The sequence below is a fragment of the Cnephaeus nilssonii genome, assembly GCF_951640355.1.
Source record: "Cnephaeus nilssonii genome assembly, chromosome: 14".
NCBI lineage: Eukaryota > Metazoa > Chordata > Mammalia > Chiroptera > Vespertilionidae > Cnephaeus > Cnephaeus nilssonii.
Window position 1 is genome coordinate 22,090,191 of NC_137085.1, and position 17,935 is coordinate 22,108,125.

General features: G+C 39.9%; 1 protein-coding gene across 2 annotated transcripts in view; it reads right to left on the reverse strand.

The window, feature by feature from the left end:
- Positions 1 to 7,228: 7,228 nt before the first annotated feature.
- The window catches only part of SLC44A1 (solute carrier family 44 member 1), a 123,030-nt gene continuing 112,323 nt past the window's right edge, over positions 7,229 to 17,935 (reverse strand). Inside the window, exons 14-16 of one of the 2 annotated variants that reach the window (XM_079790449.1) lie at positions 15,355 to 15,591; positions 12,706 to 12,786; positions 7,229 to 9,649 (exon numbers count right to left, since the gene is read on the reverse strand). In XM_079790449.1, coding sequence (XP_079646575.1) covers positions 9,626 to 9,649; positions 12,706 to 12,786; positions 15,355 to 15,591 — 342 coding nt within the window. In that variant the 3' untranslated portion in view covers positions 7,229 to 9,625. Of the gene's footprint in view, positions 9,650 to 11,686; positions 12,787 to 15,354; positions 15,592 to 17,935 lie in introns of those variants that run through there. The other variant, XM_079790448.1, reaches the window with a different exon arrangement.

Here is a 17,935-nt window from a genome sequence, read left to right on the forward strand (position 1 = left end):
CTAGATTTTTCTTTATTTTCTAAAATTTGAGGTTGAATATAGTTTCCATAGCCAAAAAGACAGAAACAAATTCTGGGTACTTCAGGAGATGTGAGGTTTTTCAACAAGCTCTTTCATCACTAGTTGGTCTGTGTAACTAGAAATTGTGTGCCTCTGCAGCAGAATGAGCCCCCAAGAAAGAATGAACAGTCCGGACTAGTTAATACTTTTCATTATCTCAAACACTCCTACTTTTGAGGACACCTACACATATTCTATAACAACTTCTTTTGGCAAGATAGTATAGATACACATCCAGGGCTATGATCAGGGCAATACTCATATTTGCTAATAAAAAGCACTCTGGTCCTGGCTGGTGTGGCTCAACTGGTTGGGCATCTTCCCATGCACCAAAAGGTTGCCGGTTCAATTCCTGGTCAGGACACATGCCCAGGGTTGTGGGCTCGAGCCCCAGTAGGGGGCATGCAGGAGGCAGCTGATGGATGTTTTGCTCTCACATGAATGTTTCTCTTTCTCTCTCCCTCTACCTTCCTCTCTAAAAAAATAAATAAATAAAAAATCATTAAACATATTTTAAAAAATAAAAAAAAGCATTCTGTACAGCAAGAAAAACCCCAAATTATAAAACTCAGGAGAGGTTTATTGGTATTGCCAAAAATCTTCCACTTCATAATACCCCTTCCTTAGTCCCCAATATCACTGAAAATAGATTACACTTAATTTCCCCCCAAACTTTAATGGGGCACAATTACTGCCTAAATTATGGCCTACCAAAGTTTCACTAATTTAGCACATATCCAAGCTTCAATTTATGTGCAGGCCACTGCACCAGGCAGGAGTGTTTTCCATGGTAAACCTTATCTAATAGGCTTTCCTACTGTGCCTGAAGACTGAATTCAGTTGCAACCTTAGCATTCACAGGGTGACTCAGACTCCAGCTAGGAAGTCTGGCCCGGCAGTGGATGAACTTTATACTTCAGAAATTAGTTTTTAGTGCATTTATATTTCATACTTCAAGGACCCTAGGCCACACTGAGAGATGCTAGAAAGGAATAGCTGGGAAATTCCAGGGTACCCTTGCAGCCGAGTGACTAAATTAAAAAAAAATACATATTTCTTTATTGATTTTAGAGAGGAAGGAAGAGGGATAGAGAGATAGAAACATCAATGATGGGAGAGAATCATTGATTGGCTGCCTCCTGCACACCCCCTACTGGGGATCGAGCCCGCAACCCAGGCATGTGCCCTTGGCCAGAATGGAACTTGGGACCCTTCAGTCCGCAGGCCGACGCTCTATCCACTGGGCCAAACTGGCTAGGGCCGGAGTGACTAAATTTGAAACCAAGATGTTATTCAGGATTACTTTCTATTGAAGAGTAGCAGAATATGCCACCCCCAAAATATGACTGTAGGAGAGCAGGACAAGCCGCCTCAAAAAATGATTATTTTGAGCTGTAGTCATCTGAAAAACAAGAAATGCAGGGCGAGGTTTTCTCTGAACTCTCTTTATCTGCCTAATGACAGGTCCCCCAAAAGTCATCAATCCCTTTCTTGGGAGTTTCATCTACCAGGGAAGATTGACTCTTATCACAGGAGAGGAGACTAGAGGTTGAGACCACACCAGGACAAACTTTCTCACAAACTATCAGACCTCCCATCCATTCTTCTAAGGGCCCATTCATCTTTCCTAAAGATCATTTATTCTCCCCTTTCCCTATAAAGATGGTATTTAAACTTGAATTCTAAGCCACCTCCGGGAGTTACTCATTTTTCCCTTGGCATCTCCCATGTACACATGATATACATGTTAATAAATTTCTGTGTGTTTTTCTCTCATTAATCTGTCTTCGATTACAGAGGTCTCAGCTAAGAACTCAGAAGGGTAAGCGGAAAATTATTTTCCTTCCCTACACTATTAATCACCACCCTGGGCATGGGAAAGTGTTACAACACAGTAAACAATGACACTCTTTCCTATAAAATTTTATTTATTACATAAAAAATTCTGTACAGTTGTTAGACTAAAATACAGTTTTCATTATAATTCTGGCAACTGAGTCAGTACACAGAGAAAACTTAGCATTAGATCAGCACTTTTTTCTTCTAGTTCATTTCTGCACAAGAAAAACATTTCAAAGCTCCATTTCATATAGGCTCATTGCACTCTGAAGCCAGATGGAACTCCATCCAAATTCAGAGCTCTTGGAAGTTGATTTTCCAGCAAGATATGATAACCCCAGAAAGTTAACTGCTCAATGTACATATTTTTAAAGTCCTCTGAGAGCATTAGGCTCTGTCTGTAAAGTCTGCACTGTGTCAATGATGACAAGTCACAAATACTAGGGCTACGACTGTGGTCTGTGGGGCATGTTCAAGCACCTACATGTTAGTTTCCCCACCTGAATACACTGCAATAAGGAAAAACTCTAAATAATGCCAAGGTCACAGATCCTGAACTACAGAATTCATGGAAGGCTTCACTGTGATCCTTCAGTTCGTAATGGACTAAGACAGGATGTGATACAAAATTCGTTTTGACACCATGAAATAGAATGCACATGGGGGTGGGGGGAGACCCAAAAGGCCTCAGATGGAGAAGTATGCAGCACCACAACATACTTCTCATGCCAGATTCACAGCAGTGAGAAATGGAGACACACTGATGTGTGTTTTCTGTTCACATCATCCCATGTGCTGGGCTGGGCCTGACACTGGATGTGAAGGCTCAGAGCCTGAGAGGTCACTATTGCATTGACTGATCGTTAAAGCATGGCTGCCTTGTTCTAGGAGCCCTATTCTAAACTCCAGGAGCCCAGAGAGGCTGTGCCAGCAAACACTTGAAGTTGGACCTTTGGTCTTCGGAAGATATGCTTTTTTTGTCTTTGGTTGTTTTTCTAGAGAGCCTATCCTTTTGCTAGGTGCCTTCCACACTTTTCATCCCACCTTGTTGCTTATTGGCGGCAAAGTTTTTTACTCCTGTGATCAGATCAGCTAACAACCCACTGAACTTACTTCATTGGATGCAGGACCTACTCAAAGGGCAGGCAGTCAGGGGTCAAGACTATTTTGATAGTATAATTGAAACATCTTTTCAATTATGGAGCTTCCAGTACCTTTTTATAGGAGGGAAGAAATCAGAAAACCTTAACCAGGGCAATAGAGTAGAAGAAAGGCAACTTTCCTCATGTGATGTCTCTGAAAACCAAAACCAGCAAAAACAAGCAGGTCCAAAAGACGTTCTGAGCACAGATCCTGGGGAAATTGACTTAGTCTCTGTCTCAAATCAGCCCCCAAAGCTGACCTATCACGGTCTCATTCCTGTGGCAGGTAGACTGGTCTGCAGGATGCTGGCAGTAGCTTCACCCCAGACCTGTTCCCATTTATTCCTCTTCTTTTCAAGGCTTCCTTTTCCTTACATGGAAAAGCTCAATACATATTCCTCCAAAAATAACCATCTCAAAGGAATTTCCTAACTGATGTGTGGATCAGATTCATGAGGTCAGGACATTGTTTTAAAAATCACACACTTCTACAACAAAAGGACATGTTAGATGTAGGTACTTACACTGCACTTGGGCCCCTTTCCACCCGATATGGGAAGTTCCACCTGGGGTTCCTCCATTTGCTACCGTGGACAGTTTATTAAAGCTCCTTTGGGGGTTAGTGAGGGGGTCGGAAGCTGACGCTCTCCTTCACCAGCCAGTTAGTTATGGGATTTCCTCTGCTTTCTTCAGTTTGAAAATGTAGGTATGGGTTTGATGCCTGACCATATTTCCAACTCCTTTAAGGATTTCTGCTAGCTTTTTCAGAGGCCCTGCGGGTCCTCCCTGTAGGACCCTTTCCTAATAGTGAGGTACAGAGGCAAATAAATCCACGTGCTCCCACAGAAAGAAGAGCAGATAATGGGGGAGGGGAGACAGTCCCATTGGCAGTGGTCCAAGGCTGCTCTAGTCACCGAAAAGTCAAAACAGGGAACACCTCCTTGATTTACGGAGAGAAAAACAACTTCTGAATTTCTACCCCCGGCATCTGCTCCACCAACTTTGCACTGAAACTCTGTTAACTGCTAGACTACACTGAGTTTGCTCATGCTGTTCAACTTTAACTGTTGTCAGCCATGCTGACTGATGTGTTTTTACACATCAATCTACTGGTAACAGTAGGTTGTTTCATATCTGAAACTTACAAGGATTTCCTATTCATTTCTTTTGGATTTTCTTGTCCACTGCAAATAATGTGGCACCTCGCCAAAAATCCGCCCTCCCCACCAGACATATACACCCTCACATCTCCAAGGAAAGAAATCTTACTGTCCTGAAGATTCAGTGTCGACCATCTTGTTATTCATTCCGTTTCTATTTCCAAAGTTAGCACTAAGTCAAAGACTTCAAGTTATAAAAACGATGGCAGATCAGACGTTGGTGGGTGCCATCTTAAAGATACCTTCAGCGGAGGCGTAATCACGACCTCATCTCAGAACACATGATCAAACCAACTTTAGAGAAACCTTTGACTTGTGCTCACTAGGCCTCGAGGGGCTGGCCTATGAGGGCCCTGAAATTCTTAGTAGCATTTTAAATGTTCACAGATGGGCAATGTGCATTTGAGAGCGAGTCTGTTGCTTTCCTAAGCTTCTTTCTCAAAGGGGTTCATGTCCCCTCAAACGATTAGGAACCTGCTTCTGAATGCCAAACATGCAATTCAGGTTTTAGCAAAGGAAAGTGAAAAACTTCCGAAATCTCTGGGAATGACAATATTTCCATGGGTCACCTGAAAGCTGTATTATTCTGAACTCCCTAGTCTGCAGAGTTTACTCCTCAGGAAATCACTTAAGTTATAAAACTAAGAATCAAAACTGAACAGAGTAGCCTAATATTTGGGTCCCTAACAATTTATCTTTTCAACACATTTAGTAATGAATTCCTTTGGAAAATATCCAAGTTAAATCCTGCCCATGTAATTTACAAAAGTGATCCTTGACCATGCAAAATTCAAATAGGAATATCATCCTCAAGGGGAGATGAGGAGGAAGAGTACTATAGAATTTAGACAGAAAAGGAAAATTTTCCACAACAATTCTCAAGTTTAAAAACTTGGCATTCAAATTTTGTATAAGAAATCTATTTTCAAAGATTTAAATCTTGGATTAAAATTTTCCTCTTAGAGAGTAAGAATTCAGCTCAAATTTATAAAATTTGAATGTGGGCAAGTATGCTACTTTAAGTTTATAAGTGTATACAACATGTTTAGCTTTTTGTTTTGTTTTTTTATGTCTGTTAGCTTTAGATTTTTCTCCTGGCACACTCAAGGTCACTTTTTCAAAATGTGGGCTCTATGCCAATAAACAGAGATGAGCTAATTCCGAAGGCCGCCACCATATCTGAACAGGGCCTGCTTCTCAAAGGGCTGACACGCACCCGTAGTGCACAAAGACGCACGGATATGCACTTAACGCCAAAGGCATTCGATGCTAGGAATACATAATACAACAATCTCGGCTTTATGCATTTGCTTAGGAACCTGCAATTTTCCAATATGTATTCACAGACCACATCTTTACCCTAGGCAAGCTGTTATAGTGCACTCCTGTCAGGTGGAATATATGAAAACAATACAGAAATTAACTGTGGCAGGTGCATTGATAAGCCTCCCAACTCAGGATTTCTTTTCTTTTCTTTTTTTAAGTTGCAGCACAGAAAGCAGTAGAGAACGCACTGAGAGGTGAAAGCTTCAAGACCCTTCTGAAGGTAACTTTTCAAAGGCTCTGTTAAGGCCATTGGAAACTCCCAAAATTCAAAGGAGATGGTTACTGACTGAAAATAAAATAATGTTCAGGTCATCGTAATTGGCAGCTCTGGTACTGGAACGGATCCCAGAATCCACTTTGTAGATGGGTGGTGGGGTGGAGGGGGCATTTCTGGAAATGGCCTTTATTAGTCAGTATGGTGCATATTGAAAATGGTTGCAGCCTCAGGGGCAGCGATGTGCCCTCACAGATATTGGGTGCCTGCAGTTCCCTCAGCTGTTTTGAGGAAGCGGGTGGGAGAAGCATCCCTCTGGTTAAAAGCAACTCAGGACCAGGATAAAGGAAGGGGCATCTCCTTGCTAGGCCTGGGACTGCCCTAGGAAGACAAAGGAGCCCTTGGCGGACACCAAGGTCGGTGGTATTGAAAATTGGCAGATTAATGCCCTTTACTGAAAAAAGAAACTAGACGAGTACAGGAGCATATCTACAAAGGAAAAACTTATTTCCAGCATGATTTTCAAACAGACTCAGTGAGTGCCTCCTCCTCAACCACATGGAAAAGGTTTGGGGACCAGCACACTACTAAGCTACTTAAATTACAGTGACTTAGGACTTGATTATGCTAGAGGATGGGATAAAAGCTTTAATCCCGAACATTAAACATTGCATTAAGTGGTTTAAAGCAACGACCTGCTTTGATCTCTGCTCATCCATGCAAGGATTATACAATCTCAATGCCCAGAATTCCTAATGTTTACCGAAAGCACTGGTAAGCTTCCCATTGAAGATGGATCCCTTAAATTTATAGGGAAATGTAACCTTCCCCCTTCCATATTACATTACAGCAGAGCTTACTTTTGAGGCAGGAGCCTAGAAACTCCAAATTGTGCACCAGACCCTTAATCATCTGGTGGCAGGAACCACAATGATGCTCCGGCCACCAGGATCCTCATGGACAGTTAAGAGGACCGTAAGATATGAGTCCGGAATGCAACTGTGAAGATCCACCATAGAAAAAGACAAAAACAAAACAAAAAAACCAACACACAACACAGAGTCAAATGGTCTATAAAATGGTTCAGGTAACCCCATTTTGCAGATAATTTTTGTTTTCATCTATTGTTCTCACTTGGGCAGAAGATGGAGGCAGTGAGTGGACTGAGCAACAAGGCAGCCAGCCCACAGCTCGCTGAGGGATGACTTGCAATGGATGAAGAAAGCAGCAGGAACATCCAGACATAACCTCAAAACATTTCAATATTGCTTTAGAAAATAAAGGCCTCTGTGAGGCTTTATAGAATGAATCCAAGGATGAAGCTCAGATGAAAGTGATATTCTACATATCAAATGTCTCTATGTGTGTGCCTGTGTAGTCCATATACATATCTGCATACACAAACTTACTCAGGGGAAAGAGCCTGGCAATTAATTTGGAACTCAAATGACATGGTTACACATAGATCATAGTTTCTAAACACAATGTTAGTAAAACAAAATTTATTTGTAAAACAGGACCTGTTATATAAAATGGCACACAATCGAGTTATACAAAAATACAAAATTTCTTTCTGATTACAGTTCTAGTTGCGAATGATAATTAGAAAGCATTCCTGGCGGTTTCCAAATAGTTGAGATTGCGAGCAATTGGAACAGGGAGCAGCAAGGGTCCGTGATGTTGGGATGTCCGAGTGAGCAGAACCCAATTTCCAAATTCACGACTTCCATCAGGTCACTCTGGAGGGACACCTCCTAAAATAGCTAGCTCCTCAAATGTCTTCTGTTTTGATACCCATCTTCCAGATTTTTGCCAATCATAAATTTAGCTCCCAATGTTCCTTAATGTCCCAAATCTGTGTGGCTACGAAACAGAAGGTATTCTGAATTTTCTTAGATGATTTGCTCTCTCACCTATTTGGATAATTTTTTGTTAGTTACATAATTATATTTATTCCTTTTTGCTGATATAAAATAGTACAATGATACAGTTTGTCAATGTTAGATGTTAACTTCTGGAGAATTACTGTTTCAAAATAGCGAGTCTCACAATGCTGGTTTCCCAGATCTTGCCAAGACATGAGCTCCTAACTGTGTGTTTTCTTTTTTAATAAAATTTCTGATTCTTATTGCAAATATTCTGAAAAATCAGAAATATTACATGAGCTTTGAAAAGAAACCAAGGCATTTTAGCAAATTTTAGCCTAGCTAAAGAACACAGATACTTAAAAGGAAAAAATAAAATTTACCTTTTGCAGCAATTTAAAGGTCCAACCCTTTGAAAGGAAGCACATTAGCAAACAGCTGCTTATTAATCCCTACTGACATTAATTGTATGCATTTCCATAATACCGGTCCAATTCACTGTCTAATTCTGGTAGGAGATAATGCTTTCTTTCAAAAGATTCTCCTTCCATGGAATGATAAAATGCTGAGGCTTTTCTTTTTCTGTACAGAGCCTGTATTTAGTGCAATAAGTTTAAAAAATTTGCTCTGAAATATTTACTTTACATTAACAAAAATAGCTTTTATTAAAAAAATTGTAACAAAAAGGAGTTATCGCATAAACAGATCATGAATTATTCTTAGCAAATTACACTTTTTTTTTTCTTAAAGCATTCACCATTACAATAAGCAGAACAATGGAATATTAGCCATTCATATCTGGTAAGCTTCAGGAATAGAAAAATCAAACAAACAAACCAACAAACAGAACCCCATAACCCAGCCCAAAACAAACAAACAAACAAACAAACAAACAAACAAACAAACAAAAACGTTCAACACTTGAGGATCAGAACATTAACCAATTCTTCAGTTAAACATTGTAGAATTCTGGATGCTTCATGAATTGCCAAGGAGAGGAGCACCCTCCATTCTGTTTTTCAAGTTTATAGCATTTGAATAAAATGCCTATTTAGCCCTAAACCATTGGAATGGTCAATTTTGTGTTCAGTGTTTCTCTCCCTTCTTTATCCCCTCCAGCATTACTTAATCTGCAAATCAATACACAGAAATTTGGAGGCTACATAAACTCATTGGGTGCTCCAGCTTCCTCTCAAATTAGGCACAAAATGTGTGAAAGATGCTATTAAAGTAAAAAAAAAAGACAAACCATAAGAAAAAAGTTTGCATAAGAAAGATCATCTACCCTTTTCTTTTTTACCTACTCTCCTATAGAAGCATTAGGGTAAACTACAAATACCTGAGGAGTTGGTTACTTTTTAATGTTGGCTGACAAATGCATGAGCGATTATGAAACTTCCCATAGTGGGTCCTCTTATGTGTTTCTCAAAGTAAAATGACATGGCTTCTTTGATTGGGGAAAACTGGAATAATTCCTTATTTCTCGGAAAGCATACGCCTAGTCTGGTCCCACTAGGACTTGTTCATCAGGAAAATAAGATCTTGATTTTATGCACTTGTCAGGGAAATCACCCCTGAATAAACTTTAGACAGAGAATTCGGGACAATAATTTTACCTAATTTAAATAACTAAAGTTAAAATCTCCTCTAAGTTATTAAAAATGTTAATCAGATATGAATCTTAACATTTCCATTAAGACAATTACAATTGAAAACATTAAATGACGGCAGTTGCCTTGTAAAAGCCACCCGTATGAAAGGAGTACATGTTCGACAAAAATAATCATAAAAAAGGTATTAAATCCCTGTTCCTTTTCTCTGATTTTGGCTGATTATGTGTGTGTGTGTGTATACATATACATACACACATACATATACATATACACACACCCACACACACCCACACACATCCACACCCACACACACACACACACACACACACACACACACACACACACATATAGTTATGTGTATATATTGGTTTGGAATGTCAATGGGTTCCGTAAAGGTCGGCTAGGTTCAAGCGGAACTTGCTCCCGAGGCCTAGAAAACAAAGTCACACAGAGTATCACCTTAGACAATGAACATTAGAAGGAGATCATGAACGATGTTACAAATGCATAGATGGTCACAAACAGCAACAAAGCAAAAGGAGCTGAGAATCCTTCTCCCCTGAGCCTATATTCCAGGGGCTGTGATGCGATTGCATGCTGGAAACCACACCGCTGTTCTGAAAAATCTCCGAGCTCTGCAGCCTCTCTGGCCTATGCTGCTAGAGTGCCCGGGTTTTTTCCTCTCCCTTTCCTCTGTAGATGCTTTCCTGCAGATGACCAGATGTCTCTTGCTTAAACTTCTATATCACATTTGGTAAATTTTCCTAAAACCATTTTCAAAGATTTAGAGAGAGACCTCACAAACCTTCCAAGTTTTCTTCACTAGCAGAATCTCTCTCTCAAAAAAAAAAAAAAAAAAAAAAAGTCCAAGAGGAAAACTGGGAGTACTTATACATCCAGTTCAATGATCTCTCTTGTCAAAAGGAAAATTTTAAACCTCATTTTTTTCTGAACATTATTTTATAGGCTAAAAATAAACCCTAAATTAAAATAACGCATAAGGAGGGAGGTAGACAGTGAACTCAAACAATAGCGTTTCTACAAATATGACGAACTAGGTATGCCAGCATTCAAGAACTCTCATCTAAGGGAATAACGTCAATTAAATCAAGCAAATACAAAGCAGTATACTCAATTCTACCAGTCCCAAAACTTCAGGGGGGAATTTCTCAGCTAGTTCTTTAGGGACACATACAAGATGGTGGTGGAGGTATGGGGTAGACTCTTACCATGCAAACTGTGGAAAAGAGATAAGAATTAGAGGTACTGATAAGACTTTAACGACCCTGTGAGCACTATCTCACACTTCTCTCCTGAGGAGTTTTTTTCGCCACTTAAACCATCATTCTTAGGGACCAAATACTACAAAGTCCAAAGCACCAGAAGAACAATGCACGTAAAAGATGTATTTGGGGACTTGCTATTAATTGCAAGCAATGAACTTATGAACAACAACAAAATAAAAGCAAAACCTGAATGAAGATTTGAATGCACTGTTTGAGTTAAGTGTCATTAATTTAAAACTGAAAGCAATTAGAGGGGGAAAACATTTCTCAAGTTTTGGCTTCTGGTAGAATGCCACATAACCTAGTATTATTAATTATGAATAAGGGGTTTAGGTAAACTTGCATTCTGGTCTACCACAATCCTTCTATCTTTCCCTCAAGAATACAGAACTACATGCCAATCAATTACATGGTCAATCTAGCTAGTCCCAAACCTCCAAATATTTCTCCCTTTCTTTAAATGCTTATCACTGCACAATAATTGAATGGAAACTTCAACCACTGGGAAGACAGGGGAGGGGCGGGGGGGAAGGATGGTTTACATTTTAAGATTTTCTATACCTTTTTTTAAGTCTTAGGCTTGGAACCTTATTTCCTGAGTAATTAGGACAACCAAGCAGTGGTAAGAAAGAAGTCTTCCTCACTTTTCCATGCCACCATAGGGCTTGCACAATTTTCACTGCCCTCCCCCTCGGCCTGCGTGAAGTAAGAGTGGTACAGAGAGAAGGGGTAGGGAGGCAAGGCACCTGACTGGCGGGATTGCTGATTGGCGTCTCTTGCCCACTCAATCCAGTTCCGGCTAATGCACACTTTAAAGTAAGAGCTATATAACCACTGGCTACATTCTTTTACTTATGATCAGAGTGATCTGTGCCTTGGGAATCTAAACACTGAAATTTTGCTTCATAATCATCAACGCTATTAAGAACATATCAAAATAGGTATTGGAAGGGGTTCAGAGAAAAGCATTTATATCTAGATAGTCTGCTAAGACTTTTATTTAGGTTGAATATGTGATTATTTTCCATATATATATATATATACATATATATACATATGTATATATATATACATATATATACATATGTATATATATATACATGCATATATATATATATAGCTTCCTCCACTGTTCTTAAATTAACCCATTTCCTTTACTCTTACATACTTAAATGGGCTTGTTTTATATTATATAGTTCTTACATTGGAAAACTATGAATCAATCCATTTATTAAAATATAAAGAAGAAAAGAGAGACTTTACCTCACACTTTTGGACACTATATGCAATTAGAAGGCAGCTTATTTAAAATTAATTGCTTAAGACAATTATATAATATTTGAAATAAACATGCTATTTAAGAACAACACATTTGTAAAATATGTAATAATTAGATCAATATATGCTAGAGACATCTGTTGTTATGCAGTGGTGAGAACATCTATCAGCTTAGGAGTCTCCTTACAATGATTAACTTTAAGGTGCCTTCCCCCAATCCGCCCCTCGCCCCCCAAATGATAGTAGAATGTCTGTATCACTGACCAGAGGTAACTTATCCTTCTCACAATTGAGCTGAAGTTGGAGAAGACCAGGTTGTCTTATTGAGTAGAAAATGTGGGTGTTGATGAAAAGAGACTTGTTTGCTACTGAAAAATAGCTTTAGAAACAAAGAAAGTACAATGCAGGCAACAGAAGAAAAAGTCAGCCAAGGGGAAAAGACAGAAACATAAACAAACTAATATTAAAAAAAAAGAGGGGGAGTATGGATTTTAGCAAGTTGAAAGGAACTGCTCTTATCACCTTCCAAAATGACAAAACTCAAACCGTCAGTTTGAGTGCACAACCAAATGTTCAGTCCAATGGAAACTAGCCACTGACAGTTACAAAGGAAATAAAATAAAAAAAAAGGAAACAGCAATTTCACCTTAGGGACGAGACTATGCCCTACCCTGCCATGACCACTCTTCATTGTGACAATGCAGTGTTCCTTTCAGCTTACTTTTACAGAAGGCGGTCTCAGGCGTGACAAGAATTCTGCCATCCAAGTGATGGGTAGACACACAAACAGAAAGAGCAGCACGTCCTGTGTGATACAGACAGCAAACGCTTCTCCCGAGGAGGCGCAGTCGGTGAAGACAGAGAGAGAGAGGAAGTGAAAGTGAAACTCGGGGAGGGCGGCCACCTCCTCATCTCCACCTACCATCGGTTTCAGCTCTCTGGCATCAGCAGCGCCTCCCTTACCAGCTTCCTTCATTGCTTTCCTACTGTTTTCCACAAATTCCTGCAAAATAGGAACCAAATGGCAAAATTCTTAGGTCCTTTCACATTCCAAAGAACATTCACATTTCCGACTCAATACTGGTCAGTGGAGACCCTAAAACAATAGCCATCAATAATAGCAGCAGACATAAGAGCTGCTAAGTGTGTGAGGAGGAACTGCAGTCTGTTGATAGGTAATATATGTTTCTATCCATTCACTGTGACAAGCTCACTTATGAGAGGTAATGTTAGTTCTAGCCCAAAGAGAAAATACCTAACTTAAAAAAAAAAAAAAGACTATTTTCCCATATGGAGAATTTGTTTTATTTGTTGATTTACTTTTTCCATATCATGGTTAAATGGAATAGCAAAAACATTTTACTCCATAAGCCTCCTCTTTAAAACAAGCCTAGAAGGTAAAAAAAAGCACTGATACTATAAGCACAGAATACTGTTTTTACCAAATCATAAATCAGCTACTTAAAGAAAAGTCTACCTGGACTTGGAATTACTCCATAAAGCAGGAAAATGGTGCAACCACCAGAACCCGTGGTCAGAAGTATCTGAGATGGGATTGGCCCCCAATAAAATGTTCCTCTCCTGTCAAAGCACTTCGTTAAATACCCTCCTCAATCTTACAGAGATAACTAAAAGGAGAAAAACTGGATTTTTTGCTCTGCTTTGATCAGTGGCTGAAAAACAAAAAATAAACGCTTCTCCTAAATGCTATAATCACAAAAGAGATGCAATTATCATGGGCCAAATTCCACTTTGAAAATGCCCAAAATTTAGTTGACGATGTGCTCGGTAAAAGAGATAATCAGTACCAAATAGGTGAGTTAACTCATTTGATAAATTTTGCAATAAAAAAAAAAATCTAGTTTATTTATTAACACATTTATTTTAAATAAATAAATTTAATTTAAATTAATTCTCCTGGAAGATGACTTGTTATTTTCAATATCTAATATTAAGATAGTCTTCAATATTATCCACTCTTAAGATAGGAATATTTCATAACTTAATAGCAAGGTGGTATTATTAAAAAACATCTTTAAGCCTGGCCAGATGGCTCAGTTGGTTGGGTGTTGTCCCATACATCAAAAGGGTTGTGGGTTTGATTCCCGGTCATGGCACATGCCTAGGATGTGGGTTCGATTCCCAGTTGGGGGTGGGTGGAGGCAACCAATTGATGTTTCTCTCTCACCTTTCCTCTCTCTAAACATCAATAAATATATTCTCAGGTGAAAATGAAAAAAAGAAAAAGCACCTTTAATTTTGTAGTATCTAGTATTTAAACCATCCTATCTAATAAAAGAGTAATATGCAAATTGACTGTCACTCCAACACACAAGACTGCTGCCCCCATGTGGTCAAAGATTGCTTTCCCCATGTGGACACAAGATGGCCACCACAAGATGGCCAGCAGGGGAGGGCAGTTGGGAGGGATCAGGCCTGCAAGGGAGGGCAGTTGTAGGTGATCAGGCCAGCAGGGGAGGGCAGTTGGGGACGATCAAGCCTGCAGGGAGGGCAGTTAGGGGTGACCAGGCTGGCAGAGGAGAGAAGTTGGGGGCGACTGGGTCTGCAGGGAAGGGCAGTTGGGGGCGATCAAGCCTGCAGGGGAGGGCAGTTAGGGGTGACCAGGCTGGCAGAGGAGGGAAGTAGGGGGCTATCAGGCTGGCAGGGGAGCAGTTAGGCATCAATCAGGCTGGCAGGGGAGTGGTTAGGGAGTGATCAGGCTGGCAGGCAGAAGTAGTTAGGGGCAATCAGGAAGGCAGGCAGGCGAGCAGTTGGGAGCCAGCAGTCCTGGATTGTGAGAGGGATGTCCGACTGCCCGTTTAGGCCCGATCCTACTGGATCCTACTGGGATCGGGCCTAAACGGGCAGTCGGACATCCCTTGAGTGGTCCCAGATTGGAGAGGGTGCAGGCTGGGCTGAGGGACACACACCCCCGTGCACGAATTTTGTGCACCGGGCCTCTAGTTTAACATAATTTCTAAATTAAAAAAAAAAAAAAAGGTTTCAATGAGGTTCTAATATAGGGAAGCTGCAGAGGCTACACAACCATAAAGAATCTGAATGTACCTGTGTGAAGGTTCAGATCTTGAATAATATAAAACAAGACAATCTACCAGTCATGGGTCTGTTCATCTATATTCATTTCAAAATGCCTTTCATTTGGCCTGGCATACTTAGGATAATGAGTTTTAATGGGGTAGACAGAGAAATACAGGGAGTTACTAACTTCAACCTGGGAACTAAGACTTTTTGTCTTTGAGCCTCACCCCACAGGAAAGTGCACTTAGACTGTCAATGGCCCAATGTTTTAATTCTAATTCAAGGGCTAAAAGTCAGGTTTAAAAGTCAATTCAAGTCTAACTGCAGAGAGGGGGCAGCAGAATGGAACAGTGAGAGCTCGGGCCTATTAATGGGTATTGCTCTAGCTGAGTGGGTTTTAAATGATCTCATCCGTGCCAAGAGGGCCTTCTTCCCTGGCTCCCCCAAGACCAACCTCACTCACCAGGGTTCCAGGTTTAATTTCATTAGTCTTTTCATCCCTAAAGCAGGAGAGGGCATTCGAAGTACTTACCATCAGTACTTTATCCATATAGAATTCTCTGCCAGGGCTCCCATCATTGTATTTTGTATCAATGGCAAAACACAAGAATAACACATCCACTACCATTTCATAAATGGACAGGAAGCAATGAGCGACTAGGAAAGCAAAGAGGCAGACGATGATCAGAGGCAGCACCCAGACTGTGTAATCTTGCTGGTAGTTGAGCAGCATAATCCCAGCCAAGCCCGTGCTGCAGACTATCAGCACCTGAGGCAGAGAGAACAAAGACCACATGTAATACCCTGCAGTAGAAACCATTATTTCTTCATCGTTGGCAGATGTAAAATTTTCTTTACTACTTACATCTGATGGTCAACATGAGTCCTTTCCATCCCAAATTGGAAAGTATAACCCATATGTACCACATACACACAGAGTTATACATGTAGATCATATAATATAAATTTAAAAAATCATTCTTGTTGACATTAAAAATAATCAAGTTTTCCAAATGTTATGCTTGTTTTCTAGAGCTTCCCTTATTTGGCACCTGTGGCAATTCGTAAGATCAATGTACGCTTTTTTTAGGGGGAAAAATTATGCACATTCTTAGCACTCAGAAGAAGAAAATTACCGACATTTCAGGGTACTGCTACAGATTTTTTCCTAAGCATTTTTACATTTATGAAGTAGCATTGTATAAACAAATCATTAAAAACTCTTCCTTAATATTTATAGTAGCATTATAAATGTTTCATAAATAATTATTCAGCTACATAATTTCATTTTATGGGTGATTTAAAATTTACTTAACAACAACAAAATAACATTTATTTAACCATTCTCCTACAGTTGGACATGTATATTGTTTTCAGATATAAATAATGCTGCAACAAACATCACTAAGAGCCTTTTCATTATTTCAAATAGAATATGGGGCAAATTTAATATAATTTGCCATGAAGTTTAGATTTGGACTATCTGTGAGAAAAAGGGTTGCTAAAAACATCCATGAAAATAAAGGAAATAACCAATCTGATTATTGTCAAGAACCACCTACTCTGATGCCTCATTACCTCATACTCAACACTTTACATTTTTTTGGTGTGTTTCAGTACATTTTATTTCAGTTGTGTTTTTCTAAAAACTATATTTTATTGATTTTTTTTACAGAGAGGAAGGGAGAGGGATAGAGTTAGAAACATCGATGAGAGAGAAACATCGATCAGCTGCCTCCTGCACACTCCCTACTGGGTATGTGCCCGCAACCAAGGTACATGCCCTTGACCAGAATCGAGCCTGGGACCCTTGAGTCCGCAGGCCGACACTCTATCCACTGAGCCAAACCGGTTAGGGATCAGTTGTTCATCAACCCTATGAATGGTTGATGGAAAACATTATCATCTCATTTTATAGACTGGGAAGCATGCTAGCCAACCCACCCAAGGTCAGCAGATACCACTCAAATAATGGTCTAATGATGCCAACTTCAGGGCCCTTTCCAGGTAAAAACTCTGAAAATACGTGGATACTTATACAAAGCAGGAATAGGTTATTTTGAATCTCAGACACACTCTTGCCCTTTACCGGCCTAGCATCAAGCCTTAAACAACAAAGGAAGAGTCCTCCAGAACTACCGTGGCCTTCCCTTGTCCAGTGCTGAGGACAGTCAGACCAAGAATTCCTCTTTCATCTCTTCTTTACTATTTATCAACAACAAAGTGTCTCCCATTCACCATGAACTTAACCGGGAGTTATAATGCATTGGGTAACATACTGGTTAAGCTGTAAAGTGATCCTTCTATCGGATGACTTTAGGGAGCAAATCTGGGTCTGTCCAAGATTTGGAAAACAACCCCCCAACACACACACACACACACACACACACACACACACACACACACGCTCCATTTTTGTGGCCAACTCTTATGACACTTCTCTGCTAGTAACTTTTCTGAGGTGATTTCCACAGAGAGCTAATCACATTCACTTTCCACTCTTTTGGCTTCAATTTTAGAATGAGTTCTTTCTTATACTCTTACTCAAATTTTTTATATCCACCCTATAGAAAGACTGAGGTTCTTTGTGGTCTCATTATGCCACTAAAAGTTAAGCCACATTTGGAATGTTAAGTTAGTTATAGGTAGAAGGTGGGGCCCAGACAAACTTAGATGTTGAGAGAAAAAGCTGTTGAGGTGGAAGGTGGATATTGTCACGTGAGAAAAACCTTTGAGAATTATTAATATTTAGGCAAAGAAGTCAAAGAATGTACTAATTATTCCCAAATATAATCGAAGGGTGTCACGCATTTATTCAAGCAGAGAACACAGGGGTTTCAAACTATTAGAGGCAACTAGAAATCACTTGTAGAGTTGGTACATCCCCAAGTCTGATAGGTTGGACCTAATTGCAGCAATATGCTTTTTAAAAGCGCCCCATGTCCTGGCCAGGTGGCTCAGCTGGTTGGAGTGTCATCCTGTACACCAAAAGGTTGCAGTTCAATTCTCGGTCAGGGCACGTTACCTAGGATGTGGGTTTGATTTTTCAATAGGGTGTGTATGGGAGGCAACCAATCGATGTTTCTCTCACATTGATGTTTCTCTCTCTCTAA